The following is a 26744-nucleotide window of genomic DNA, read 5'->3' as shown; positions in this document are numbered from 1 at the left end:
ATATTATTTATTTGTTTATTTATGAAATTTTGAATCTCGAATAAATATGTATTAATTGTTTATGAATATTTTTATAATATATTATATATTTATTATTGTTTTTGTCACGAGTGACAAGATTAATAATATAAACGAAATTACTGACAATTTATTGGTATCTTAGACGTTATAAACATGATTTTATAATATTTTTCATCTGATCACTAGTAAACCACGTTAAATTATTCTATATAGAATTATATGATAGATTCATAAATATAAATTCTAAATTAAAAAATTCTATGGAATAATAAAAGACATAAAAATCCTTCGAATTGCATCATATTAGTCGATTATATTTATATTCACAATTTCAAAAAACTATTCATACTACGATCCTAATGGGATGGCAGTCGGGCAAGTATGCCGCTGTCATCTAGTGGTTCAGAACATCTCTCTTTTAAGGAGGCAGCGGGGATTCGACTTTCCCTAAGGATAGGGTACTACGGAAGGAAGTTAATCTTGGTAAGGTTCGTGCTTAAGGACAAAATGGTAAAATATAAGTGTGAGATAAATAGTGAGTTACAACTGAATTATTAGGAGAAAAACAAAATATTTATGATTATGGGGTCTAAATTTAAAATTAAATCAAACCTATGATGATGAAGTGATTTAACAAAAGAAAAAGAAAGTTAATAAAGGTCCCCTTAGAGTTAAAGAAGGACACGTAACGATGACCTTCATCAATGTATGATCCAATGTGGAGATGATGATCGGCATAGAAAATAAACACTAGTGCACTGTCATATTTGTTGATGTGTGATTCTGGCAACCTTCGCCATGTCGGATCGAATGGAGAGACGAGTCAATTGTGATGATGACTTGCATAGAAATCTCACACCGTGTGTTGTCATGTCCAACATATTTAGACGTGTTTGAGTTATGTGATACTTGAGTAAAGAAAAAGTATATGAACGAACGAATATCACGCCCGAATGAAAGTGAGATGCACATTCTTTTTCGATAGCTCAATCATAGAAACTTCATTGGTAAGCGTGTATTACTTAGAACAATTCTATGTTGGTTGACCTTATAGGGATTGAGATGCATGTGAGTGAGGACAAAATATGTTGAAAAGACTCGTGTGGGTATGTGGGGACGATCTTCACTCTTAAGAAGCGAGAATAGGTAATCTGACCATGTCGCAAGGGTTGTAGGAGAATATCAAAGTCATCGAACATAAAATTCATATTTTAAATCTTGATCAAAATCCTGAGCATGAGGTGTTACAAATTATTACTTAGATCCATAAGGGGTGGAAAGCTAAGAAGGACCACATTTTGCAGGGAGTCCGAAAGGACCACTCTATGGTTAGTTTATACCTAATATTGTGCGTGAATCTTATTGATGTGAGAACAAATGTCTAGATCTACTGACTTGACTCTTCTAAATCTATTTAGATAATTAGCGTTTTCACTTTGTCTTCTAATGTTTTATTTTTCTTTGACGGTTTTTATAAAAAAAAAAAAGTTTAAATATATAAGATTATGTATGGCTTCAACCATGAAGGTTGCCAAAATGCCTTAAAAAAGTCGGAATATGTTCGGGAACAAATCTTTACCACCTTTCTTGAAAGAGCTTTATTCGAAAAGTGAAAATACTTTAATTTTCTCCATTCATTTCATTTAAATAACATCACAAACTTAAAATATTTTATGATTTTTTAATAATTAGTTTAATTAAATGAAAAATGAAGAACAATATAATCAAAATGGTTGGTTATTGGAATTTATTAAAAAAAAAAAAATGCAAAAGTATTACTTTAAAGATTAAAGATAAAGTTCACATGAATTAAAGTTTGTCACACTCAAAAATTCGAAAGGTTTGGCATCAATCGAAATACCCATCATTCTCAAAACTGAGGTAATTAGGTTGTTTTGTTTGGATTTATTTGGCTCCTTTGTTGCATGTCATTTTATTGTGAAAACAATGGTTCGAGTTGTATTTTAAAATCTTAGAAGAATATTTAATCGGTTAATTAGGCAACATAAATTAATTACTTCTCCTAATTTCTATATTAAAATTCTAAATTTTAGGAATATTTTTTAATAGATAAAATAAGAACTCATCAAACACATATTAAATGAAAATCAACATATAGTGGGTCATTTTGAAAAATTTTAAATAAATTATTTTGATTTAAAAATTTAAATGAATAAAATCTAAAATATATAAGAGATTAAATTAAAATTTCATAAACAAGAATAAAACAACCTGGTATATTATATTTACGTGTGTGGTCGAAATGACAACACATTTATTTGCAAAAAGAAATGACAATACATTAACTTTCAAGATATGTCATGTCAGTTTCGTCTTTTATGTCACAACTTAACTAAATAGTGAGCAAGAAAATAAAAAGTTTACAAAAAAAAAAAAGATATATAAAAAGTAAAATTAAATAGGGAAAACTATACGTTAAAAAAGAATAGAGAAAAATATAATATAAGAGTACACGTTAAAAAGTGGGAAACTGCGTAAATTATAAATGTATAAATATATCTTATTTTATTAATTAAAAAAATACGTCATGACACCCAAAAACTATTTCTGTGACCTTTTTGACGACCCTATTGATGTGAAAGGTATTTTTCTTAATATATATATTTGAGAAATGTCCTAATAAAAAAGTATAATGGAGAAGCATTACTAATATTAAAATAATTAATTATAGTGAGGTGTAAGTAAGAGGTCTTACTGTCTCAAAAAGAAAATTTATATATACATATAATAACCTCTTACAATTAATTAATTGGAAATTTAGGTGTCAATTACAAAATTTGTTGGTGACCATTGGATTGAAGTCGATGAATTGATATCGGGCATTGATGTGGAGTTACCGAAATTTATCGCAACGAAAAAACTGAGATTCATATAGAAATTCACGGAAGCTAGGAGTATTAATGGTGAAATGCAGGGCCGATGACAGCGGTGGAGCTTTTAGCGCGCTCACTAGGGAAGAAAACGACAGCCAATTACGCATCTCATCATCTTTTTGAGTCTCGATTGTCAAAATCTACTGATTTAAAACTTCTGAGGCTCTGATTTTACAAACTTCCACGCATATAAATCATCTTCGTCTGCCTTCCTTCACACATTTTTTTCTTCTTCTGAGAGTTAAATCTCTCTGGACGGAGGAAGAAGGGAGATAGGAATCGAGGTTTCAACTTTCAGGCGTAATGGCTGGAAATGATTGGATTAATAGCTATTTGGAGGCAATTCTGGACGTTGGACCTGGTATAGATGAAGCCAAGTCTGCCAAGCCATCGCCGTCGCTGCTTCTCCGAGAGAGAGGACATTTCAGTCCCACTCGGTATTTCGTCGAGGAGGTCATCACCGGCTTCGATGAGAGCGATCTATACCGCTCGTGGGTTAAGGTAATCAATCATTTACTTACTTCCATGCTTGATTTATCAAACTATGGCGTTTCTTTCTCTGATCTTGAGTTGCTTGTTATGGTTGTTGTTGCTGTCATGATTGTTCGCTCAAGGCTGCAGCCACCCGAAGTCCCCAGGAGAGGAATACTAGGTTGGAGAATATGTGCTGGAGGATTTGGAACTTAGCTCGACAAAAGAAGCAGGTTCCGTCTTCTTTTTTAAGAACTCCAATAATCGCAGATTATGTGGATGATTCGCATGCATCATAGGCCACCTGAAGAAAATATATATATATAGAGAGAGAGAGAGAGAGAAACCTCGTCCTCTCTTCGTTCTTTCCCTAAGATTTGTTGCCTACTATTTGGCTGCATTCTCGAGTTCATTCATCGTTTCCTGTATGAAGATTGTGATTATGTCCTGTGCACCTTCATGCGAGTGTTCTAAATTATATTTTGCGAAAATTACCGGGCATAAAATAAAATTGACAGAACTTGTAGTCTTTTATACATTAACAACTGTCGGAAGGATTATCCCCAATGCATTTCTGTTATGCTGAATTTGAATTATATAAAGGTGACGGTTAAATTGGAAAACGGAAATCATGTTACGTTCAAAACTAGTAGTTATGAATTCTATGGTTTTATAGCTTGAAGGAGAGGAAGCCCAGAGGATGGCTAAACGTCGTCTTGAACGCGAAAAAGGTCGAAGAGAAGCAACAGCTGATATGTCTGAAGATTTATCGGAGGGAGAGAAAGGAGAAGTGGTCGGTGATACACCGGTTCATGGAGACAGCGCCAAAACACGTCTGCCGAGAATCAGCTCTGTTGATGCAATGGAGGTGTGGGCTAGTCAACAAAAGGGGAAAAAGCTATATATTGTATTAGTGAGGCAAGAGCAAGAATTTTCTTTTCTTTTGGATATAATTGTTTTTTGTTACAATTCTTTTATTGTTGCAAACTTGCCAAGTTATGCATATTCACTTGGTTTATCAAGCATACTTTTACTTCAGCTAAGGCAAATATAGTCTCCTATTTCTTTGCATTACATTTACCTTTGAAGTGCTTGTAGATTTGTATAGCTATCTTTAAACTGCCAAAGAATAATTCCCTTATTACCCATGTCATTAACATTGGTGATCAATGCTGTGCAGCCTTCATGGTCTGATAAGGGGGGATAACATGGAGCTTGGCCGTGATTCTGATACTGGTGGTCAGGTAATATTTGTTTCAGTCTGTCTCTATAAATTTGAATTATATAACACTTCATTTTCTAAATGTATAGAACTGCATAACTGATTGATATTTACTTCTCCACTTGGTTTAGGTTAAGTATGTAGTGGAACTTGCTAGGGCCTTGGGATCAATGCCTGGCGTGTATCGGGTAGATTTGCTCACTAGACAAGTATCATCCCCAGATGTAGATTGGAGCTATGCAGAACCTACAGAAATGCTGGCTCCTACTAGTTCAGAAGGCTTGGTAGGTGAGATGGGCGAGAGCAGTGGTGCTTATATTATTCGGATACCGTTTGGTCCAAGAGATAAATATATTCCTAAAGAACTTCTGTGGCCTCACATCCCTGAATTTGTTGACGGTGCACTTAGCCATGTCATCCAGATGTCTAAAGTTCTTGGTGAGCAGATTGGTGGGGGGAATCCAGTCTGGCCAGTTGCAATCCATGGGCATTATGCTGATGCGGGGGATTCTGCTGCACTGCTCTCTGGTGCTTTAAATGTTCCAATGCTTTTTACTGGCCACTCATTAGGTCGGGATAAATTGGAGCAATTACTAAAACAGGGTCGATTGACAAGGGATGAGATAAATTCAACATACAAAATAATGCGGCGGATAGAGGCTGAAGAATTAGCTCTTGATGCCTCTGAAATAATTATTACTAGTACTAGACAGGAAATTGAAGAGCAATGGAGATTATATGATGGGTTTGATCCAATCTTGGAACGTAAACTACGTGCTAGGATCAAGCGTAACGTGAGTTGTTACGGCAGATTCATGCCTCGAATGGCGGTAAGTTATTGAAATGTCTGCATGCTTGTATGTTGAGTTTTATGCATCTAAGCAATAAATTTGACCTTCAACACGTTTAATGCTTGATGAGATTAATGCTATTTTCATGTTTATTTAGTGTTTCCCATTCTTTATTTGATATTGATTAAATTTGAGTCTTGAGTCATATTGATAGGTTGCAGTCCTTTCTCATCAAACAAAATATTGAGTTCTAACTTCTGAGGTACACGCATTATAAAATCTTCCATCTAATTGTACACAAATTTCATTGTTATGGCGTGATGTAGGGTGCGTTTGGGATTGCTTTTACAAGGTACAAATGAAATTATGAAAGAATTTTAACTGTTCTACTTGTTTGGTAATACTAATTATTCATTCATTTATCTTTTTAAGTTTCTTCTTAGGTGCAAGATCACCAAATCAACCTACCAGTAGCTTTTAAAAACAGCTTTCCCAAAAAATAATTTCATACTCTGGAACTAAAATTTTAAGTTTCCGTCTATATGTATATTTTTTTCCTTTCACATCTACACCCTTTATCAGTAAAATTTTGATTGGTTCAAATTTTTTTATAACTGTATTTCCTAAACTTTTATCAAACTTGTAATTTAAATTATATAAAGTTTTGAACCATTAATTTATAATGAAATTGATGTTAAATATTAATATAAAAATAATTGAAATAGTGTCTACTTTGGTCATTTTAGCCAGATCATAACAATTTTGTATTATTTTTCCAAACATTATGATCTACTTTTTCAAATATAAAGTTAAAATTTACCAAACACTAATTTTCTTCGGTGTGACCACTGATTTTTCTATTATTTTAAAAGTTGCAACAATTACAAACAAAGCCATATTGTTGTCTGACTGCATGCCTGATGCAGGCTAGCTCTGTTTGTTGACTGTCTGAAATAGTTTTATATTGGAGGAACATAAACTGGAAGAAATAAATAGAATGTGCTTCAGAGTCATATGGTAATTGCAGCTATTACTAGTAATATCGTTCACTGTCATCTTTCTTTAATATTCCCTTTTCATCTTAACCATTTTTTACATTAAGTGCTGCCAGGAAAATCTCGGCATTTGATCAGAATTTGGGACATTATAGTTTACTTGTCTTCTTCTTCTTGTTTGTTTTTTTTCCCTTCATTTTCTTTCATCTTGCATCTTAATCTCAAAAGTTTGTGCTTGTTGGGCCCTTGACAACTTTTATTTCATATGATGTATAAAAAAAATTCCCTTCTTCTCTGCAGGTAATTCCCCCTGGGATGGAGTTCCATCATATTGTTCCTCTTGAAGGTGATATGGACGTTGAGACAGAAGGAAGTGAGGATCACCCTGCTTTGTCAGATCCACCTATCTGGTTTGAGGTTATGTTTTTTTACCATGCTTCTACTTTAAGTTATTGTGGATATGGACAGTTAGCTGTTTGAAGATTTCATCCTGGTTTCTTAATAGTTCAACCCTATCTTCTGGCATTTGCAGATAATGCGGTTCTTCACTAATCCTCGTAAGCCCATGATTCTTGCCCTTGCTAGACCAGATCCAAAGAAGAACATCACAACTTTGGTCAAAGCATTTGGAGAATGTCGGCCACTTAGGGAGCTTGCAAACCTTGTACGTGGAATCCTAAAAGGACTATAATTGATCAGGCAATCTTCTTGATGCTGTTTGCTGCCATGTTAATTATCCGTGACTTTTCTTCATACATTGCAGACGCTAATTATGGGTAACAGAGAAGGAATTGATGAAATGTCAAGTACAAATGCATCTGTCCTTCTCTCAGTGCTTAAACTTATTGACAAATATGATTTGTATGGACAAGTGGCATACCCTAAACATCACAAACAAGCTGATGTTCCTGACATATATCGTCTGGCAGCAAAAACCAAGGTATTCCTTCTGTATTCTCTCAGACTAAACATTGAGTTGATTTTATCTCTCTTGACCCGTTTACACTATTGACTAAAATTCTCCAGATATTATCTCCAACTATTATTTTATCATTTACAGCTTGCTGATTAGTTGAGTTATATAGTTTCTTTCATGTGCACACTCCACTGAAATATCATACACTCACTGCACCTTGCTAATTCTTAAGTCATATTTTTCTTCCAGGTACCGTTACAATGGCTTTCGAACCATGGACACTAATTCATTATTATTTTTTTTGGCCATCAACGTAGATTTGTGGGTGCTGTGCCTAGTTTGTTTTTAAGTAGTTTCTTTCATGCACATACATACTGCATTTTGAGGTTCACAAGACTATTTGTCAATTTGATATTTAGCAAGAATCCTTTGAATTTTGGAAAATGGTTTAAGAAGGAGATTTTTCACACTAAACGTTGACTGGCTTTCTTTGAGAAATATGATATGCACTTCATTAAGTTTTTTGGAGGCCAGTGGCTAATATTTGTAATTTGCATCATCATGCTCTTAAATACTAGTGGATTATAGTACTGTCCATTCTGAATTTTGGGATATCTTCTCTTGTACATTCTTGGCGTTTTTTGTTCTTTTTCATGCCTGGAATGTTCTTGTGGCGTTCTGCTTTTTCTGTGAACACTGATCCTTTAAGTTGGAATCCTTACTTACGATTTGCAGGGCGTTTTTATAAATCCAGCATTCATTGAGCCATTTGGACTCACTCTAATTGAGGTGATTTTTATTCTTTACATACTTTTCCTTTTCACAAGTAGCATTTTTTTTATTAACCAGTTATCTGCACTTTTGTTTATCAGGCGGCAGCTCATGGTTTACCTATTGTTGCTACAAAAAATGGAGGCCCTGTTGATATACATCGGGTATGCCTGCTTTTAGCCATAAAAATTTGCTTAGAAGCGTTGGTGCTCATGCTTCACCTTGTTGTGCAGGTGCTCGACAATGGTCTTCTTATTGATCCACACGATCAACAGTCTATTGCTGATGCTCTTCTGAAGCTTGTTGCAGACAAGCACCTCTGGGCTAGATGCCGGCAAAATGGTTTGAAGAATATTCACCTATTTTCATGGCCAGAGCATTGTAAGACATATCTATCAAGAATTGCTAGTTGCAAACCGAGGTATCCACATTGGCAAAGAAATGAAGATGAAGATGATAACTCAGAATCAGGTTCACCCGGTGATTCGTGGAGAGATATACAAGACATTTCTCTAAACCTGAAGTTTTCATTAGATGTTGAGAAGAGTAGTGGAATTGATAGATCTCTTGAGTCAGAAGGAAACGCTGCTGATAGAACAAATAAATTAGAGAATGCTGTATTGAGCTGGTCAAAGGGCGTTTCAAAGGATACACGAAAATCAGTCGCGGAAAAAGCTGATCAAAATGCAAATGTTGGCAAGTTTCCAGCATTAAGGAGGAGAAAACATCTCTTTGTTATTGCAGTGGATTGTGATAGTATTGCAGGTCTCGTTGATACCACGAGAAAGTTGTTTGGGGCAGTGGAGAAGGAAAGGAATGAAGGCACTATAGGGTTTATTCTCTCTACATCGTTGACCATTTCTGAAGTAAATTCATTTCTGGTCTCAGGGGGCTACCACGCAAATGATTTTGATGCCTTCATTTGCAATAGTGGCAGTGATCTTTATTATTCATCCACAAATCTAGAAGATGATCCATTTGTGGTCGACTTCTATTACCATTCACACATCGAATATCGATGGGGTGGAGAAGGATTAAGGAAAACTCTAGTTAAATGGGCTTCTTCGGTCTCTGATAAGAACACTAACACGGAGGAAAAAATTGTAACTTCAGCTGAACAACTTTCAACAAATTATTGTTACACTTTTAATGTTCGGAAGCCTGATGCGGTAATTCTCGAACTTTTATTGATGACGTGATTTTTTTTATAATTTTTTTTATTGCTATATGTATTTCATTTAGAGGCATCGCTTGTTGATTGCATGTCTCAGGAGTTTATAAGTCAAGAATTTCCTTTGCTTTTATGCAGATTCCAGCAGTTAAGGAACTCAGAAAATCACTGAGAATTCAAGCTCTGCGATGTCATGCTGTTTATTCTCAGAATGGAACCAGGCTAAATATAATCCCAGTATTGGCATCTCGTTCCCAGGCTCTCAGGTACTGTTACTTATGGTGCATGGTCTTGTATATTTTCTTACTAAATCTCTTGCTCAATATTCTAGTTTTCTTCATGAATTTTATAACCATGGATATTGGAAGATGCATGTGGTAATCCTGTGAGAAATTACAACTCTGCGGCCCCGATATGTCTTGAATTATATAAGCAGTGAGGATTCTGCTGGAAAGGAGCAATTTAAATGTCTGGGAACATAGAAACTATGAAACAACAATGACCTTTTTCTTTACGATAAGGTTTGAGGACCTAACCATTTAACTGTGTCAGGTATCTTTATGTTCGATGGGGGACGGAGCTATCAAAAATGGTTGTGTTTGTTGGCGAAAGTGGGGACACAGATTACGAAGGGTTACTTGGTGGAGTGCACAAAAGTGTGGTTCTGAAGGGCGTTTGTAACGGCGCAGCCAACCAGCTCCATGCTAATAGAAGTTACCCTCTTTCAGACGTTGTTCCGGTTGATTCTGCAAATATTGCACAGGCTTCTGAAGAGGCTAGCAGTGCTGACATTCGAGCTTCCTTGGAGACCATTGGACTTCTCAAAGGCTAGAAAATTTCTAATGCTTGGAGTTGGAACTAAGCTCTTCTGGTACGTTTCTGATCGTCTTCAACGGCCATTATAAAAAAAAAATTAAAAAAAAAGACAAAGAAAAAGAAAAGAAAATGGTGAAATAACAATTGGCCACCTTTTTGGATAAAAAAAACAAAGAAGCTGAATCTCAGTTGTGTGCAGCTTGTGTATTTTTGTCATTCCAGTGTCTTCTAGCTTGCTACTGCTTTCATGGTAGCTGTTACTGTAAAAATTAATGAAAGTTTGTTTATTGGGCAAGTTTATGATATGTTTTCATATTATGTACATTGTTTGTACCGTTCTATTTTCAATTAATAATATTACAAAATAAAATAATACATCAGCTAATTTTGGGTTGATTGCTTTTTATTTATTTATTTATTTATTTATTTATTATAATTTAGAATATTTTTAAATTATTGAGATTCTCAAACAAAATACAAATATTAAATTGTTTGGCAATTTTAATTATGATAAATTTTAAAATTTTAAAACTAATTTATGATTACATTGTTATGAACTTGAAGCTATGCTAAATAAATAGTTAGTGTTTTAACCTTCAAACAGACAAAAAAAAGAAAAGAAAAGAAAGAAGAGCGAAATTTGCCAAACTACCCATGCCAAGGCAACGCGACATGCAATGGCTTTTTGATTATTATTATTATTATTATTATTTATGGGCAAAAAATCATTTAATTGCCAAATATTAAGAGTTATATTGATTAAACAATAAATATAGTATAATTTGAAATTTCATACCTATATGAATAAATATTCCAAATATTTACATGCATATGGATAATTATATTAATCAAACTTTTAAATTTAATAATTTTGAAAAGAAGTCTAATTTTCGAATTTCAATCATTAGTATAATTTTATTTTTCCTCACTTCTTGTATGAAGTCTATCTCTTTCACATTAAAGTTTATAAGTCATACACGTCTTTATATATTTAAGTTGATTATAATATTAATTATGTGAAATTTTCACGAATAGATAATTTATGAACTCATAAGTATTTATAAATAAAAAATTAATATTGATATTAATAAATAAATATTCATATAGTATAAGGGAGTATAATTTTATTATTTATAATTAAAAAAAGTGACAGAAAAGCGATTCAAATAATATAAAACACAAAATAAATGACAAATTCATTTTAATTACGAAAAGACTAATTACGTAATTTTATGTGGAATTGGCGATTGTAATTTTGGCTTCTCCTTGGGTTCACGTTCTAATTATTGATCCGCGTGCAGGCAAGAAGCTACAATACAAAGTCAAGCCCTAAGCCTATTTCAGCTTACTCCCTCGACACAGGCTGTTAAACTACTCCGAAAGCTGGTCATCAAATTAAACCAAGCCTCCCTCCTGCTGCTGGGGAGACCGACACCCTCCTCCTACATCAGAGCTTCTTCTACACGACGACTTGTCCAAGACCCGAAGATCAAAGCTTCTGAACTCGAGCCGCCATCGATGGCTGATAAAGAAGCAGAAGAGCGAACTGTGGGCGCTCATGCACCTCAAATGTCCTCTCCTATTCCTTCCGGCGAACACACTGTCTGGGCTGATGTGTCGCCTCTTCTCGAAGCTGCTTGTGGAGGTTGTTGTTTATTTATTTGCATTTTCTTATTGCATCAGACATTGTGATTGCTTCGTTTGAGGAGTTAGATGTTGTTTGTTGTGTCATTGTGTTTCGTGTGATTATTATTATTATTGTTTTTTTGCGATTCGAAATGGCGTTGATTGGTTTACTTAAGTTGAGTTGATTAGCTGACGGTGCGATGAAAGTGAAATTAGCTTTGTTTCTTAAATCTTTGTGTTTGGACGTGTGGCCTAGTTTGATCGGTTATTAGAGATGAGACTAAGAACATTGCTTTGTTTGGCTTTACAAGAAAAGATCAAATATTAGAGCGGGAAAAGGGAAATTGATTATATTCAGTTCAGCCATCTGATGGTTTTAAGTTAAATGGAGGCTTGGAATTGCGTTGAGTTTTTATAATTACGCTGCCAGAGGATGTAAATAACGACAGGGTTTGACTGTGATAATGGTATTGTTTGTTGAGCGTTAGAGTTTGGGGTTGGTTCATTTGTTTTTGTAGCTCATACTAATACCAAGCAGAAATAAATTCTTATTTTTGTGTTTACCTTCCTTCCGAACAATATTTCATTCAACAAGATCATAACTCACTTGGTCAAGGCATAATATCTTCGATCAAAATGTCGAAAGTTTGTATCCCATACCTCACATTGTCGAACTAAAAAGAGGAAAAAGAAAAAATTGCATTCAACAATGTGCAAAAATTTGCCCTCCCTAGCTGCAATTTATCACTGCTTGTATTTCATCTCATAACTTCTTTCACCTTCTCAGCATTGGAGAGACATTTAATCCTTTACTGCATAAAAGAATTGAATTGGAACAATTAAGTAGATTCATTTAAAAGAATGGCGTGTTGATCTAGTTCTATGTTGATGTATTTAATTATTTATATTTCATATTATTACAAAGTTTTCAATTTCGTTCATTATTTTGTTAATTTATTCTGTTTGTTTTCTACTGATATTTCTGTGATCGAAACTTACTCATTGATACTCAATTTTGTACTTGTCCTAATTAACTTGAATAACTGCATATGTTGTCGTTTTTGGATTCCATTTTTTCCTTACAACCATCTTTACAAAGTATATCTTGTTTCAGATCTTCAAGACGGAGAACTTATTCATGGGGAGAACTTCAATCTTTTTTCTGCCATGTCTGCATTAGAGGTACTGCTTCATAGTTTAGTTTGTACGAAAAACATTTATGCGTTTGCAAAAAATGAATATTTGGTGTTTTCTTTACATTCATTATCTATTCATAATGGTGGACTTTGTACGAAACCTATATCTTTGTTTCAAATAAGGTTTGAGCTTTTTTCCCCTTTGTTATTTGTTATTTTTTTAACGTTGTAATCTACAAGATGATGTTCAATAATGTGCTCAGTAAAGCAAACCTGCACTGGACTGGTTTGAGGTTTTCTTCACTTTTTGATGTTTTATTTATCATCCTTTATATGGTATTTTTATAAATATGCGACCTTACTCATTATGGGCTGATGCTGTCTAGTTTCATGCTTTGACTTTAATGCATTGGGTAGATGAATTTGTTCGGATTTTCTCTGTTCAACAACGTTCTTAGAAGTGAACTTGTATGCATTTCTTGGAAGATTTTCTCACTTTTTGATGCTTTATTATCATCCTTACTTTGGTATATATATGTCTTTGAGATACTACAAATTATGGGTGGATTTTATCTGGTCACAACCTATCAGACTGTTATATGGAAGGCGGCATGTATTTTTAGCTAGTCATATTTAAATGGTCATATTTATACGTTTCCTAGAATTTGGAAAACCCTCAATCGTAAAGGCCCTGTATAGGTAGTGCATGCTTGGATGCCCCTACTTCCAACATGTTGCTGGTCAGGATTGTGGCACTATTTTCATTTACTATGTTTCTCTTGTTTTTTTCTTTTCTCCTCCCTTTATACCCACATGTTGCTGATTGGTTTGAATTTGCCATTTTAGTAGATAATGGATCCAAAAATGGACTCGGGTATGATATGTAAGTACTATTCTGTTGATGAAGCTATTGAGAATGGTGCCGCGCCAATTCCTCTGAGCTTTGATGGAACAGTTGATGTTCAGTGCACTATTGATATTATGGACCATCTTCTTTCTTGTGAGGTACTCCCTTTTCCATTATGCTTATTATGCTTATTACTTTTAATTGGAAACATACATATTATTTTACAATTTATTGCTCGACTTTGCCTTGGTTGTTATGAGAGTTGTGCATACAGTTCCTGACTTACTTCTATGTAGGATTTGTTGTACGTATGAAGAGACATCAGAGAGTGTGCCTTCCCCCCCCAAAAAAAAAAAAAAAAAAGTCTTGGAGATGAATATTGCTTTCTACTCTGATGATTGTTATGAGAATTGGACTAATTTGTATTTGACATGTTTTTTTTCTTTTCATTCTTTCTAAATAAAACACACCGTTTGGAACAATATAGAGGAAACACTAACTTCTTTAAACAACATCATTTCAAAGAGAAAATGTGTAGTCTCAATGAGTTATGGGATACCGTTTGGCTCTTTGCAATTCTTTATGTAATTACATCTTGTTCATATTATGGTCAATCGGGAGTTCTTTCCGTAACCCATTTGGCTGTCTGGGGACATCTCATCTCCCCTTTTGTAATCTTTGTTCAGTAATATATTCTTTTGTTTCTTATTGAAAAACATCATTTGTATCAAGCCATTGGAAAACCAATGGCATTTTCGTTCACATTTTGATGTACTTCTCACTAAGTAAATGAAAAGTATTTCTACTCTATATATAAAAAAATCATCATCTTTCAATCTTCCTATCAAATGCAACCCCCAACAAAGATCACCTTGATCCTGTAGGCCGTAAGTCTTGAACTGGAGCTCCTCTCAAGTTAGCCCCTTACTCTAAAATTTGTTCAAAGAACCACTAGCACTACCCATGGCAATGGAAATTTAGAGAATGGATCAAACACTGGAACAAGTTAGCAATGTGAGTCCATGGAATTATATTGGAAGAATGGGAACGTGAATGTCCTTGTGTTAATTTTCCCATGAAGTCCTTCCCATTTTTGCTATCAATCACTCTATACCGAAGAGAATTAGGTTTTCTAGAAAATGTCCTTAACCATCTGCAATGAAGAACGATTATCTTTCTGGCTGATATTCCCAACGTATAAATTTTCTTCATATGGAGGAGAATGCAACTTCCCCTTAGTTATTCAAATGCTCCCCAAAAAATTCCTGTTCTTTTTCCACCAAAATTTGGCCACTTGAAAAGGAACTTAATGGCCTACAGAAAAAGGGATGGGTAGAGAGAGAATCACATGTTCTCCCTTTTATTATTATAACTATTGTTTTCTTTTGAAAATAATGAATTTTTTGGGCGATATTTGCAAGTACTATGTTTGAATTTTGATAATCCTATGAAAATTTTCTTTAATATAGATCATGGAAATAAGAATTTAGATGGCATGTAAAAATAGTATGCAAGTTATGTATGATCCTTTGGGCCTGTAGCCCATTGATGCCATGGTTAATCGTTAAGGATTGTGGTCATGTGTCAGGCATGCACTTTGCCTGCCAACCAATAGAAGCGAAGTATATTCAAGATGTAAGGCACAAATTATTTACATAATCTTCATGACATAAGACCAAACTTATATGCCTGCTTCTTATCGGGTCTTGTGCCTATGTTATATTCCATGGAATTGGTTGCACCTGCTGTTTAATTTCATATTTTTCTGGTCCTTTAATTAAGCTGTGACCTTGTGCAACAGGCAACATGGCACAAGGGTCACTCATTGGCACAGACTGTCTTCTCTTGCATTTATCTTCTGAGGCCTGATAGAACAAGTTCACATGCATTATTGCATTCCTATTGCAGTGTCATACGTGCAACCTGCAAGGCAGTTATTGCTGTTGTCTCAGATGCACGAACACATGAAGTAAAGTATTCAAACAGCTCTTCGGCTCTACTTCTCTTCTTTTCAGTTTGAGGTCTCAAAAGTTGTTCTCTAAAGATTTGTATTTTCTTTGAATCTTTTTTCTTGTGAAATGATAATGCTGTTGCCGGATTTATTAGATAAAGAACTGAGAAATTAGTGCAATAATCTTTATGGAATGCCCTAATCTTTCTATGTGCAAAGTATCATCTTTTACTATTTCCCCTCTAATCACCTTACAATTTTCTTCTTCAGGAAGAGGATCTTTTCATAATGGCATATGGTCTTCCTTTGAGTGGGGATGGAGATGAAAAGTGCTTATCAATGCTAAATGCTGTTGAAGAAACAATTTGCCGTCAATTGCGGGCTTGTAAATCCTCATTACCGAAAAGTAGAGCACCCGAAGGCAACTTGCTCATTCCCTGCTTAAATAATTTCCGTTGTTAAAAAGTCATAATGATATATTTTGTTTTATTGTCCTGATCTACAAGTAAATGCCAACAGAAATATCTTTCTAAAAAGTTGAAGTATACCATATTATCATATGAACCATAACTAGCTGAACTTAACTAGTGGACTTTAGCTACATAAAAATTAGAATTAGCTACATTTTATTAATGTCCCTTTAGATTTTTTTTTTTAATGTTGGTGATTCTATAACATTGTCTTATGTATTATTGTTGACAATGAGGTCGATGATTGTGAATCATTTTCCCTTTTCTATCTAATGCGTGTGTGTGCACATATATTTATGTTGTTCATTTATTTAGCTTTTCAACAAGAAGCAAGTAGGTTATTAAACCTAGAACATTATAAAAGAAAAAAGGGGTATCATCTCTAGAAAAAGTAGATTATAGACTATGCAATTCATTTTCAACCATAATGGATTGGTCTTATGGTCCCAAAATTCTGCTTGACCGTACTACATTTGGTTGTTGGGAAATATCCAAAGTGGGTGGCTACTAGCCAAGTAACCACTATGGGTTTAAACTCATTTCTCTATAGTACTTACACTTCTTCACTTGATCAATGATCTTGCAAATCCATGGTGGTTAAAACTCCCCTTATTATTTCAAGCTTCATGCCTTCATCATCCCTATTTTTCCGCTTTCTCTCACAATTGCAGCTGCTAGATAATTTAGGGATCTCAAATATTCATTTTGTTCTTGGCTTTTTTTTGCAGCTGCAGAGCCGTTACAAAGTAATTTTGATCTGGAAGAAGACTACTGCAGGGCTCTGTTATGTCGCCTGCGCTTCCGTAAGGTCTTAACCAACGTATTCTATTGGTTAATTTTTCTTTGGATTGCTGTCTTGTGCATAACCTAATTAATGCATACTTGATTACCAAGTCAACTTTTGGGATGTTAACATATGATGTTTGTCTTCCAAATGTTTTTGTATTGGCAAATAGCAAGCATATTGGCCATGACGATTGAGTCAAATCCTTGTGTATCTTGCCAAGTTGGTGATTTTTATTTCAAAAGTTAACGTTGTTTATTTCACAGGGTATCATAGGTATCTAATCCTTGTAAAATTGGGAGAATGGAAAAGTTAACGAACTTCTCAAAACTTGGACATTCACAAAGAATGTAGAAGGATGAAGAATAACAGGAAAATCACGTATCCTATGTGAAAAAAATAAAAATAAAAGGAAGAACATCAGGCAAGAACTACAACTGCATTTTTTTAATGAGAAACTGAAAATATCAATAAAAAGATAACAAATAACAGCCTAAAGGCCTTAGGGATGAAGGATTCCTAAACCTAACAAGGAGTGGAAGGGTTGAAAAAATTTCAACCAGGTGCTATCAGTCAACAATCTGTTATTTAATTCTATGTTGTATAATTGAAGAGGAAAGGTGGCTAATCTATGAAACGTATACAGTTTATCTGTCTTCCTGGTGGTCTGCGCTCATTATCAAGCTATTTTGTTTGAACCTATTTCATGGGTGGTATTTTATTTATGATGCATTAATTCTGACCACTGAATTATTAGAAAGAAGTCATTCATAGCAATTCTGGTCCATTTATACTTTTTAACTGGTCTTGTTTCTCATTCAGTTAGGATTTTTTGGGAACTCTCTTATCTATTAGCCTAAGCGTCTTCGCTAACATATGCTTAATTCATTTACCTTATTATCAACATGATGTTGCTTGTACGTTGGCCTTTTCTCCTACTGTATATGGTCTTGTTCCTCATTTAAATTATAGAAATGGTAGGTATTTCTTAATCTTGTATTTTTACTTCGGGGAATTATATTCTTGTAATATCTATATTGTGAAATCTGCTCTATTTTCATCTCTTTACTTTTCTTTCAGCATTTCTACCATGTCCTCACTTGTATGAGGCGGCCTCAAGGTAGAGGCTTAGAGTTGGCAAGAAAACATATAGCGTCCTGTTTGTTGGAGCTTGATTTGATCCGCAATTCATCCACTTTTCTTAGCAATAATAGTTTTGGGATGAGCAAAGATGGTTTAGAGGATATGACAACTGCTTCAGGCCGTCAACCACTAGGATTTGATTCTAGTTTGAATTGCAGATTGTCTGCCCCTACTCCACCGCGGGCAATCAAACTACTAAGCTGGAAAAAGGTGAGAAACTTGACCTATATTGTAGTCTTATCATAACCGCTTATTATATGACATAGTGTAATTTCCTAACAGGCAGTAGATTATTTTGTGAAACTGCTTCATGACCTAGATAATATATGTTCCTATTCACTGGACCCACTTCTGGAAGGTGTTTTCCGCTTTGTGGTTCAGTTCCAGAAAACTCAGCCTGATTTGGTCGCTAGATCTCTCCTTCAGGTTTGTAACATTTGGTTCCTTTATTGCTGAGTTTACCACTGATGAGTGTGTAATTTTTTCACTCGAAGAATTCAAGAGAGAATTTGGAAAGACTAAGGTTGATGATGATGGTTACGTAAAATTGATTTAACTGATATATATCTTGTTTCTTTGGTAATTTTCCTTTATTGAATATTGGTTTGTTGGAAAAAATAATATTGTTTGAAGGACAATCAAATATTTTTTTACTGCAAAAAGCTCTTAACATTATTGCAGCTACATTGCCAGCATCTTGTGTCCTTTTTGTTTCTCTGAGTTCTGACAAACACACATCTTGTATCCTGTAATGGACCAGGTTGGTTTTAATTTTTACATAATTAAATATGGTTTTTTAGCTTTACATTAAGGAGTATAAATCAGAAAGCTATGCATTTGAATGAAATATCAATCATGCTTGTTGGGCAAACTGAAATTGTCCGGTTTTAACTTTCCTCATTCATCTGAGAGAACCACTGGTGGAAAAACTTTCCACTTCATAATATTGAGATTTCTCTAGCATTACTTAAAAAGTTCCATGTTTCAAAGAAATAACTATATAAATAAAGGTTTCTTGCTAATACGTGTATTATTTCTAAATTCTCAACTACAAAAGTTCTTGATCAGTTCCTTCTGGTTCAAGATGGGAAGCTCTACGGAAGGGATCCTCTCTATGCAGTGATCACAAAAGCTGCGGGATTGCCTGAATCTGCCAAAAACCATGAAAATCAGAAGAACCAATACATTGTGCAACTAGGACAGGTTTGGATGACCATTGTTATGTTATTTGTTTATTTTATAATTCGTCTAATTTTATGTCTCATTAGCTGTTTAAACGTTCTGATTTAGTTCCTACTTCCATGAGAGGCAAAATGTTATAGCTCTGTCATGTATTTTTCATTTTTCTCCACTGTTATAATTAATGGTTTTTAAGACGTAACTCATGTGTAGATGTTTATCTTATGGGATTGATTTCTCGGATAAAGCCATAATAAATTGTCGTATATCAACTCCAAATGCAGTTAGTGATAAATTTGCTCAAGGTACTTTGCACAAATTCTGCATGGCAAAGACGCAAGCTTGGCAAGATTTTACAGGATTGGCGTGTTATCTACATGCAGGTATGTTCATTTTGCCTTTTATGTTCGAAACTTCTCTTCTGTTTGTTTTGCCTTCATCCTTTGAGTTCATTAATAGTGTTAATTAGTTATAAATACAATAGCTAGCTCTTAGGGATTCATAATCTGTCGCACCCTTTAGGAAAGGAAATGTGGGACACTTGAAGATTTATGCTTGAATAATGTTATATTTTATAAAAATTGAAATGTTATATTATTAGCTTGATAAGTTTTCAAATTCATGTTGTTTATCTAACCTATTGTTTATGACTAAAAGATGTTATATGTATTGACCAAGGGTAAGTACCGTAATGTCTTGGGAACAGTGTTATGTAATGAAAAGGCTTCCTTTCCAAGAGCTGCTAATTGATGCTCAGATATGATTTTTGCAAAAATGTAGGGTGAACATTTTTTAAAATCTCAATAGAAAAATCGATTGGCAGTCGGTGAAAAGGAATATTATATTTTTATCTAATAAAGCCTTTTTTTGAAGACTTGAAAGCATTCATAATACATCTTTAACAATGGCATCATGAATGACGATGTTCTTCTATAAATGTTGTTTTGGCAGATGGAGATGGCTTTCAAAAGGGATTTTTCTGAAATATTGAGCATATCAAATGGAGAGGTGTGTTTCAACTTTCTATATTTGTGCATGAGTTAGCCATATCTCTGTTCAATTTTTAGCTCCATCAAACATCAATAACTCTGCTTTCTCTCTTAGGCTTGCTCTATAAAGGAGTGTTAGGTGAATTTATTTTCTTGTGGCATGAACACGTATGCTTAGATTTTAGTTCATGAATTTTGCTATGAGAAAGATATTTAATAATTGGGAAGTAAACAAAAGTTCAACAGGAACCTGATCTTGCAATGGAAGGTGATAGAAAGATAGTTTTCAATCCAATTTCTGTCACCTTCAACCCCCTCACCATTCATTATTTATTACTTTTTTTCACCAACCAACTCCCTAATGACAAACATGCTGTCCTAGTATTCCAAAAATATCTCTAGTATCTGCCTACTAAGTTGTACTATAATTGATGTTGCAACAAATGGAAAAATGAATCGTTTCTCTTCTGTATTGTCCGTTTGTATATATATCAAAAAGGAAGCTTCATATTTGCATATCACAAAGGAAACCTCTTCTCTCTCTAAAACTTAAGCAGATCTAAACTTTTTGCTAGCTGTATTTTCTACTGTTCACTTTTCGCAATTTTATGATACATGCTAGTAATCAAATGGCCCTTTGACAATAGCTGATTTCTTCAGACTTTTAACTTAAGGACACCATGTTGAAGAATAAACGATTTGGTATTGCAGAATGCATGGATGAAGATTTTCCAACACATCCTCGTTTGGGTAGAGGAGCAAACTTATTGGATTTCTACTCGGTTCCTTGTCTTAGGTTTTGAATTAGAGTTGTACTCACCTAGCGAGTATTGCATGGTATATTGGTACCTTTCTGTTGTCTTAATCAAGCTCGTGGAGAAGATACATCTAAGAGCATTGATGAGCAATGAAACTGGTGAGCTCGCTATCTTGTCTACCATGATAGGCACGGTATTTGTCATATTTCTCTAAAATAAACTCAAGGAAATATCCCAGGGAAAAAAAATCCTGTTAGATTTATAGCTTTATAAGGGAACACAAGTTTTGAATATATGAGTACAATTGGGTGGCATTTAAATTTGGTTTTGTGTAGGTTAGAAAATTATGTGAATATAATCAGCCATTTGTTGATTTTTCTTTTGTGTGGATATAGCGCCATTTTAGAACATATTAGACTCTGATTGGCTTTATTCCCATCTTATGTCAATCAGGTAAACGTAAAGGAAAGAAAAAAGGAGCCTCCTCAAAAGATATTGGGAAGGATTTTCGAATTCCACCAGCAGTCTCATTTCTTCAGTGCCAAATATGTCTCGCTGAAGGGCTACTGATGGTAATTATACTCCGTTGTTTGCGTACATTAAATCTTCTTTGTTTATTCCTGGTTTATTGTTTCCTATATTTTAGAAGAATAAAAAGTAATCTGGTAGGCATTTTTCAAATTAAAAAATGGTGAAATTTTGATGATCTTATTTTTTAAAATGAATTTTTCGAGTAGTTTTCATTTCTTAAAAGAAATAATTTAGAGAAAAAGAATGATGAATAGTTTAGAGAAGAAGAAACTAATCTAATCAAAACTTTCAGATGCTTGCTGCTTTGAGGAATGAACATATGATCGTACAGAGTCCAAGCCCCTTCAATAGTGAGTATGAGGTAAGTCTTTCTTCAACTTTATTGAAAGCATAATTATCTGCAAAGCTAAATTTTTGCCGTTCTTTTCAATCAAAGGCTTTGATTGAAAACATTTTATTAAATTTAGTTCAAATTACAAGCTACATACTCTTCTGCAGAGATTCTTTCAACATTTTGAGCTTCTACAGAAGGCTTGCATTCCTGACAATATCACATTTGATTCATACGAGCAATCAACTCGATTGGCTCGCATTTCTGTGAGTATTCTAAATGTTTCCAAAGTAATTCAAATATGTAACATTTTCGTGGAAAGACTCAACTATCCCTTTTGCCTTACAGAACCTAGTTACATATAATTGCTTCAAGGATGCCCAGAAGATAGCAAAGGAAGTGAAAAGTAGCTTCTCAAACGACCCTGAAAAACTGGCCGAACTCCGAAGGATCGAGCTAGTTGCAGAGCACAACAGCGTCGCCTTGAACCTGATCCACAAGGTAGGGGCCCTTGACCCCTCATTGAAGATTTCATTCGAGTTCAATCACCACCCATATTTTGGCACTGCTCTCGTCAAGAGATCTTGAAGCTTTTTTACTTTATTGGTCTATCTCCCATTTCCGCACATAAAGGTTGTTTAGTTGGAGGTCTTGAAGCACACAATGGTTTAAAAGGTAATGAAATCCCTCCCTCCCTGGTGCCATGAGTGAATTAGTTTATGTATTCTTTTATCTTCCCATTTTCTTTATCATTTGTAATTTATACTCATAAGGTAATAAAACATATAGTTTCAGTTTTGATTTCATTAGTTTCTTTCCCCATTTTTTAAATCATAAAGTCAAAGGTGGGAGGAGAAGTTTGGTAGAATATTATGAACATGTTCAGGGATAATTTATATTTAGAAAGTACGATGTTAATTTTCTTGAAATATATATATATATATATATATATAACATGAATTTCGCATTTGTCGGTGAGCTTTAGGAAATGATATAATGTTCGAACCGACGTTTGGTTTTGTAAGGTGGATGAGCTGTCTGAAGGACCATCTTATTCTTGCACCAAAATTTTCTTTTTTCTTTTTTATTTTCTTTTTCTCACTAATTTCTAAGCAGACTTTCCTTTTCCATTTCTTGTTGGAAGCTTCAAGCTACGTACTCCTCGTCTTTCTGTAATCGGATGTGCTCATCCCCACGCGATTCCATTTCCAGCATAATTTAATGAATTAAAACAGATATTATCAGTTAAATAGTAAAAAATTTAAACTAAGTTTAGTAAAAATAATAATATACTTAAGAGTATGATATATATTTCCAAATTTAAAATTTTAAAACATAAAAATATTATATTTTAGAATTTATATGAATTATTGAATTCAAAATATTAGTATCTTTTCATTGATTGAATTAAACTAAGGAGATAATATTGACAATTAATTCAAATTTGTATGTTAACCTTTTTTTCTCTCGATTAATATGAAATAATTATTTATTTTCTTCCATTAATATATTAATTCACAAATAAACATGACATATTAATGGGTACATTAACTCCAAAAAATTAAACCACCCATGGTCTAATATTTAATTCAATATTTATTCCGAAGTCGTGGATTATGATTCAACACGTGGCAAGATCTCAAGGCAGGGTGCAGGAATGAGATGAAAGAGCGTATTAGAGAATAATTCCCATTTTAACCTCAGTGCAGTACAAATTCTTACATTTCCGTATTTTTCTGACAGCAAAGATTGTAAGAGACAGTTTTAGAGGAAGAAAAAGATGAAAAATAATATTTAAAAACCAGTGGTTTAAGCTCTGTGAGGCCACCATACAGAGCTTCACATTTTCGACTTTGCTTTGGTCACAGGCTATCCTCCAATCGACCTGTCTTCTCTCTTTCTCGATTCATTTTGAGGTATATCAAGTTCTATGATCTTTTATTTGATTCTTATTTTGTGTTGTTCATCTCAGTTCTAAATGTGGATGTGGTTTTGTTTGTGTTTCATTCAATCGTGCTCTACTTGATTAGATCTTTCTATTCAATCAAGTTTTTGTTTGCTTTTACTAATGTATACTTGTTACTACACATTTTTGGCTTAGGTTTAGTGCAGTCTAAGTCGTTCAGTTCGATTCTGGCCTCTCCCGTTTTGAGCTTATTGGCGTTTCATTCTGTGTTTTTAATCACAGAAAATGTGTATTTGTTGATGAATTCATGCCGTATCACTAGTAATAATTGAGAGAATATTGCTTATGGATATGACATTCATTATGATTCTTGACTAGCCTGATGGATGTTTGAATGGTTCCTCTGAATTGGCAGATCAATTGATGGATAATGCTATTAATGAATTGTGTAGGTTTATGAATGATGCAATGTATTATAAGACATTTCTATGAATCTCTCTTTTTTTTTTTTTTTTTTTTTTTTTTTTTTCTTTTTTTTTATGCCAGTGGAACCCTATCAAGTTGCTGAGTTTACTGCTGCTTTGTTAACAGTGAGGGAGAGAGAATGTCAGGTGGGGGTACACAGAACAGCCTTAGAAAAGCTCTGGGAGCTCTGAAGGATACTACCACAGTTTCATTAGCTAAAGTTAACAGTGATTATAAGGTAACTCTATAAGTTCTACTCTCAATGCATCCCAATAGACTGGATCTATCTCATGTTCTTGGCGCGATGTTAAATTCAGGAATTAGACATTGCTATAATTAAGGCAACAAATCATGTTGAACGCCCTGCAAAGGAAAAACATATCAGAGGTGTGTTCCTTGATGCCCTTATCAAGATATATCATTTTCTTGTTCAATTGAATGTGTCAAACTCCTAATCTGAACTTTGCATTTTACTTAATATTTTGTTTCTTGTATCTGGTATTGTAGGATAATAGTCATCATAATACGAAAATAAGATAATTTTGTCTTCTTAAAAGAATTAGATGGTTTTGGACTTTTGCAGCTATATTCGCGGATATTTCAGCAACCATGCCTAGAGCTGATGTTGCATATTGCATCCAAGCTTTGGCAAGAAGATTATCCAAGACTCATAATTGGGCAGTAAGTCTTCATGTTTTGCCGTCAAACATTACAAATCAGTATTCTTTGCAAATCAACTGCTATCACATAAGCTGTATATCTTCCTGCTTCGAAGTTCTACTAGAACATTCAATCTCTCTGTATCTTTTTGAGCTTATATCATCTGTATTATTGCGCAAGTTAATGTGATTTGAGTGCTGGTAAATGCTACATTTGACATTAAGGTCTATCATATTTCAATTCGGTCAACTCTTAGCAAAATCCTGGGAAAGTAAGATTAATAAGAACTTCTGTTGGTCATAGACGTGAAATTGATGGTGTTAAAACCAAGGGTTCCTGTGACTGGGGCTGATAAGCATTTATCTTGCAACTTAAACAAACCTGTAACATTACTATAGAAACTGTTGTGAAGAATAGTGTCGGACTGATTTATGTACTCTAGGCAAATATTATTTGCTGACTACAGTTTTTCCATCTTAATGTAAGACATGATATATTTCAAATTTAGATGGCTTGGGTTTAGATTTCATCTCCAATTAAGATTTGTAATGCTTATTAAATTTGTTTAACGAACTATGATTTCACTGTGTAGGTTGCATTAAAAACTTTGGTTGTTATCCATCGTGCTTTACGGGAAATGGACCCCACATTTCGTGAAGAACTCGTTAACTATGGCAGGAGAAGAAACCACATGCTTAATTTAGCTCATTTTAAAGACGATTCCAGTGCTAAGGGTACCTTCTCTGAGGCTTTAGAATTGAAAAAGACAATTTAAGGAGAATAAAAATCTCAATCTAAAACCTTTCATGTGCTGCATGTAGCTTGGGATTATTCTGCTTGGGTACGTTCGTATGCCTTATTTTTGGAGGAGAGGTTGGAATGTTTCCGTGTACTGAAGTACAATGTCGAGGCAGATAGTGTGGTAAGAAAATACTTTCTTTCTTGAACCTCATCTTGTGTTTGGAGAGTATAAGGCGTAAGAAGTCTCCTTGAGAGGCCCGTCACCAATTCACTTTATCTACTTGCTGTTTGGGTTTCATACAATTGAGAATACTGTTTCAGATACATTTTGGTAGTAATTTTATGGGTAATGGTGCAGAGAACCAAAGATCTAGACACTGCCGAGTTGCTTGAGCAGATGCCAGCATTACAAGAGCTTCTGTATCGCGTACTTGGTTGTCAGGTAATTTATGACACGATTTTCAGGTAGACATATTTATGTCCCAAGGACTAGGTTTTTATTACTGAAAATATTATGTGGTATGGCTTCATTTATAATAGAAAAACATTCAGGATTTTTCCTTATTTTTTGTGGAATAACGTTCAACTTTTCTTCAGCCACAAGGAGCTGCAGTTCATAATTTTGTAATTCAGCTAGCCCTTTCATTGGTAGGAACCTCTTACAATCTTTCATGTACAGTGAAAGATCTTTACTCCTTTGTGGGGTCGATTCTGATCATCCATGTCTTCTATCTTTTTGTAGGTTGCTTCTGAAAGCGTCAAAATTTATCAGGCCATCAGAGATGGTACTGCCAATTTAGTTGACAAGGTAAGAACTGATCTGTTTATCAGATAAGCATATTGTAAATGCAAAAAACTGAAACTAACATGGTCTTAATATTCAGTTTTTTGAGATGCAACCCCAAGATGCAATGAAAACCCTGGATATATACAGGAGGGCTGGCCAGCAGGTATTGGCACCATAATTGCCGTTTTCATCAACTTGTAGTACTTCTCAGGATAAGAGTTGAATAGACATGGTCGTAATTTTCTCCATTTTTGCAGACAGAAAGGCTCTCTGAATTCTATGAAGTTTGTAAAAGTCTCTATATTGGGCGTGGCGAGAAGTTTATAAAGATTGAACAGGTAGTCGCACCATCACCCCCCCCCCCCCCCCCCC

General features: G+C 34.3%; 3 protein-coding genes across 9 annotated transcripts in view; all 3 read left to right on the top strand.

Annotated features, from left to right (window-relative positions):
* Positions 1-3181: 3181 nt before the first annotated feature.
* On the top strand, positions 3182-10432 carry LOC111496997 (probable sucrose-phosphate synthase 1). The gene is made up of 13 exons (XM_023147605.1): positions 3182-3416; positions 3530-3619; positions 4063-4304; positions 4567-4630; positions 4740-5438; positions 6695-6811; positions 6927-7058; positions 7158-7334; positions 8046-8099; positions 8183-8245; positions 8315-9250; positions 9391-9518; positions 9805-10432. Exons 1-13 carry the CDS (start codon positions 3219-3221, stop codon positions 10082-10084), a joined length of 3180 nt encoding a protein of 1059 aa, XP_023003373.1. The 5' UTR covers positions 3182-3218; the 3' UTR covers positions 10085-10432.
* Positions 10433-11385: 953 nt separating this feature from the next.
* On the top strand, positions 11386-22619 carry LOC111496558 (N-alpha-acetyltransferase 35, NatC auxiliary subunit). 4 transcript variants are annotated; one of them, XM_023147047.1, is made up of 16 exons: positions 11388-11713; positions 12809-12876; positions 13680-13835; positions 15479-15646; positions 15899-16034; positions 16827-16906; positions 17963-18235; positions 18308-18451; positions 19094-19228; positions 19489-19587; positions 20156-20212; positions 20905-21109; positions 21405-21523; positions 21775-21843; positions 21981-22079; positions 22162-22619. In XM_023147047.1, the coding sequence occupies exons 1-16, from the start codon at positions 11587-11589 to the stop codon at positions 22399-22401; spliced, it is 2175 nt and encodes a 724-aa protein (XP_023002815.1). In that variant the 5' UTR covers positions 11388-11586; the 3' UTR covers positions 22402-22619. The 4 variants fall into 4 exon arrangements, with proteins under 4 accessions (XP_023002831.1, XP_023002815.1, XP_023002807.1 ...); XM_023147039.1 differs by having other exon boundaries at positions 11389-11713; positions 15899-16049; XM_023147055.1 differs by lacking the exon at positions 11388-11713 and having other exon boundaries at positions 13677-13835; positions 15899-16049.
* A 941-nt stretch (positions 22620-23560) lies between these two features.
* The window catches only part of LOC111496584 (putative clathrin assembly protein At5g35200), a 5567-nt gene continuing 2383 nt past the window's right edge, over positions 23561-26744 (top strand). The window contains exons 1-11 of one of the 4 annotated variants that reach the window (XM_023147082.1): positions 23561-23729; positions 24266-24422; positions 24502-24571; positions 24768-24865; positions 25437-25578; positions 25666-25766; positions 25944-26027; positions 26183-26233; positions 26328-26393; positions 26470-26535; positions 26630-26710. In XM_023147082.1, coding sequence (XP_023002850.1) covers positions 24324-24422; positions 24502-24571; positions 24768-24865; positions 25437-25578; positions 25666-25766; positions 25944-26027; positions 26183-26233; positions 26328-26393; positions 26470-26535; positions 26630-26710 — 858 coding nt within the window. In that variant the 5' untranslated portion in view covers positions 23561-23729; positions 24266-24323. Of the gene's footprint in view, positions 23730-24265; positions 24423-24501; positions 24572-24767; positions 24866-25436; positions 25579-25665; positions 25767-25943; positions 26028-26182; positions 26234-26327; positions 26394-26469; positions 26536-26629; positions 26711-26744 lie in introns of those variants that run through there. The other 3 variants (XM_023147076.1, XM_023147086.1, XM_023147095.1) reach the window with 3 other exon arrangements.

This window comes from Cucurbita maxima, unplaced genomic scaffold, assembly GCF_002738345.1.
Source record: "Cucurbita maxima cultivar Rimu unplaced genomic scaffold, Cmax_1.0 Cma_Scf00002, whole genome shotgun sequence".
Lineage (NCBI taxonomy): Eukaryota > Viridiplantae > Streptophyta > Magnoliopsida > Cucurbitales > Cucurbitaceae > Cucurbita > Cucurbita maxima.
The sequence above is the reverse complement of the archived record's forward strand: the minus strand, read 5'-3'. Positions and strand labels throughout refer to the sequence as shown.

Coding starts and splice junctions, on each gene's coding strand:
- LOC111496997 (XM_023147605.1), top strand. CDS start 3,219: ATGGCTGGAAATGATTGGATTAATAGCTATTTGGAGGCAATTCTGGAC. Junction 8,246..8,314: donor GCCCTGTTGATATACATCGG/GTATGCCTGCTT, acceptor CTTGTTGTGCAG/GTGCTCGACAATGGTCTTCT. Junction 9,519..9,804: donor TCTCGTTCCCAGGCTCTCAG/GTACTGTTACTT, acceptor TAACTGTGTCAG/GTATCTTTATGTTCGATGGG.
- LOC111496558 (XM_023147039.1), top strand. CDS start 11,587: ATGGCTGATAAAGAAGCAGAAGAGCGAACTGTGGGCGCTCATGCACCT. Junction 16,907..17,962: donor GTCGCCTGCGCTTCCGTAAG/GTCTTAACCAAC, acceptor CTTTTCTTTCAG/CATTTCTACCATGTCCTCAC. Junction 18,236..18,307: donor AACTACTAAGCTGGAAAAAG/GTGAGAAACTTG, acceptor ATTTCCTAACAG/GCAGTAGATTATTTTGTGAA.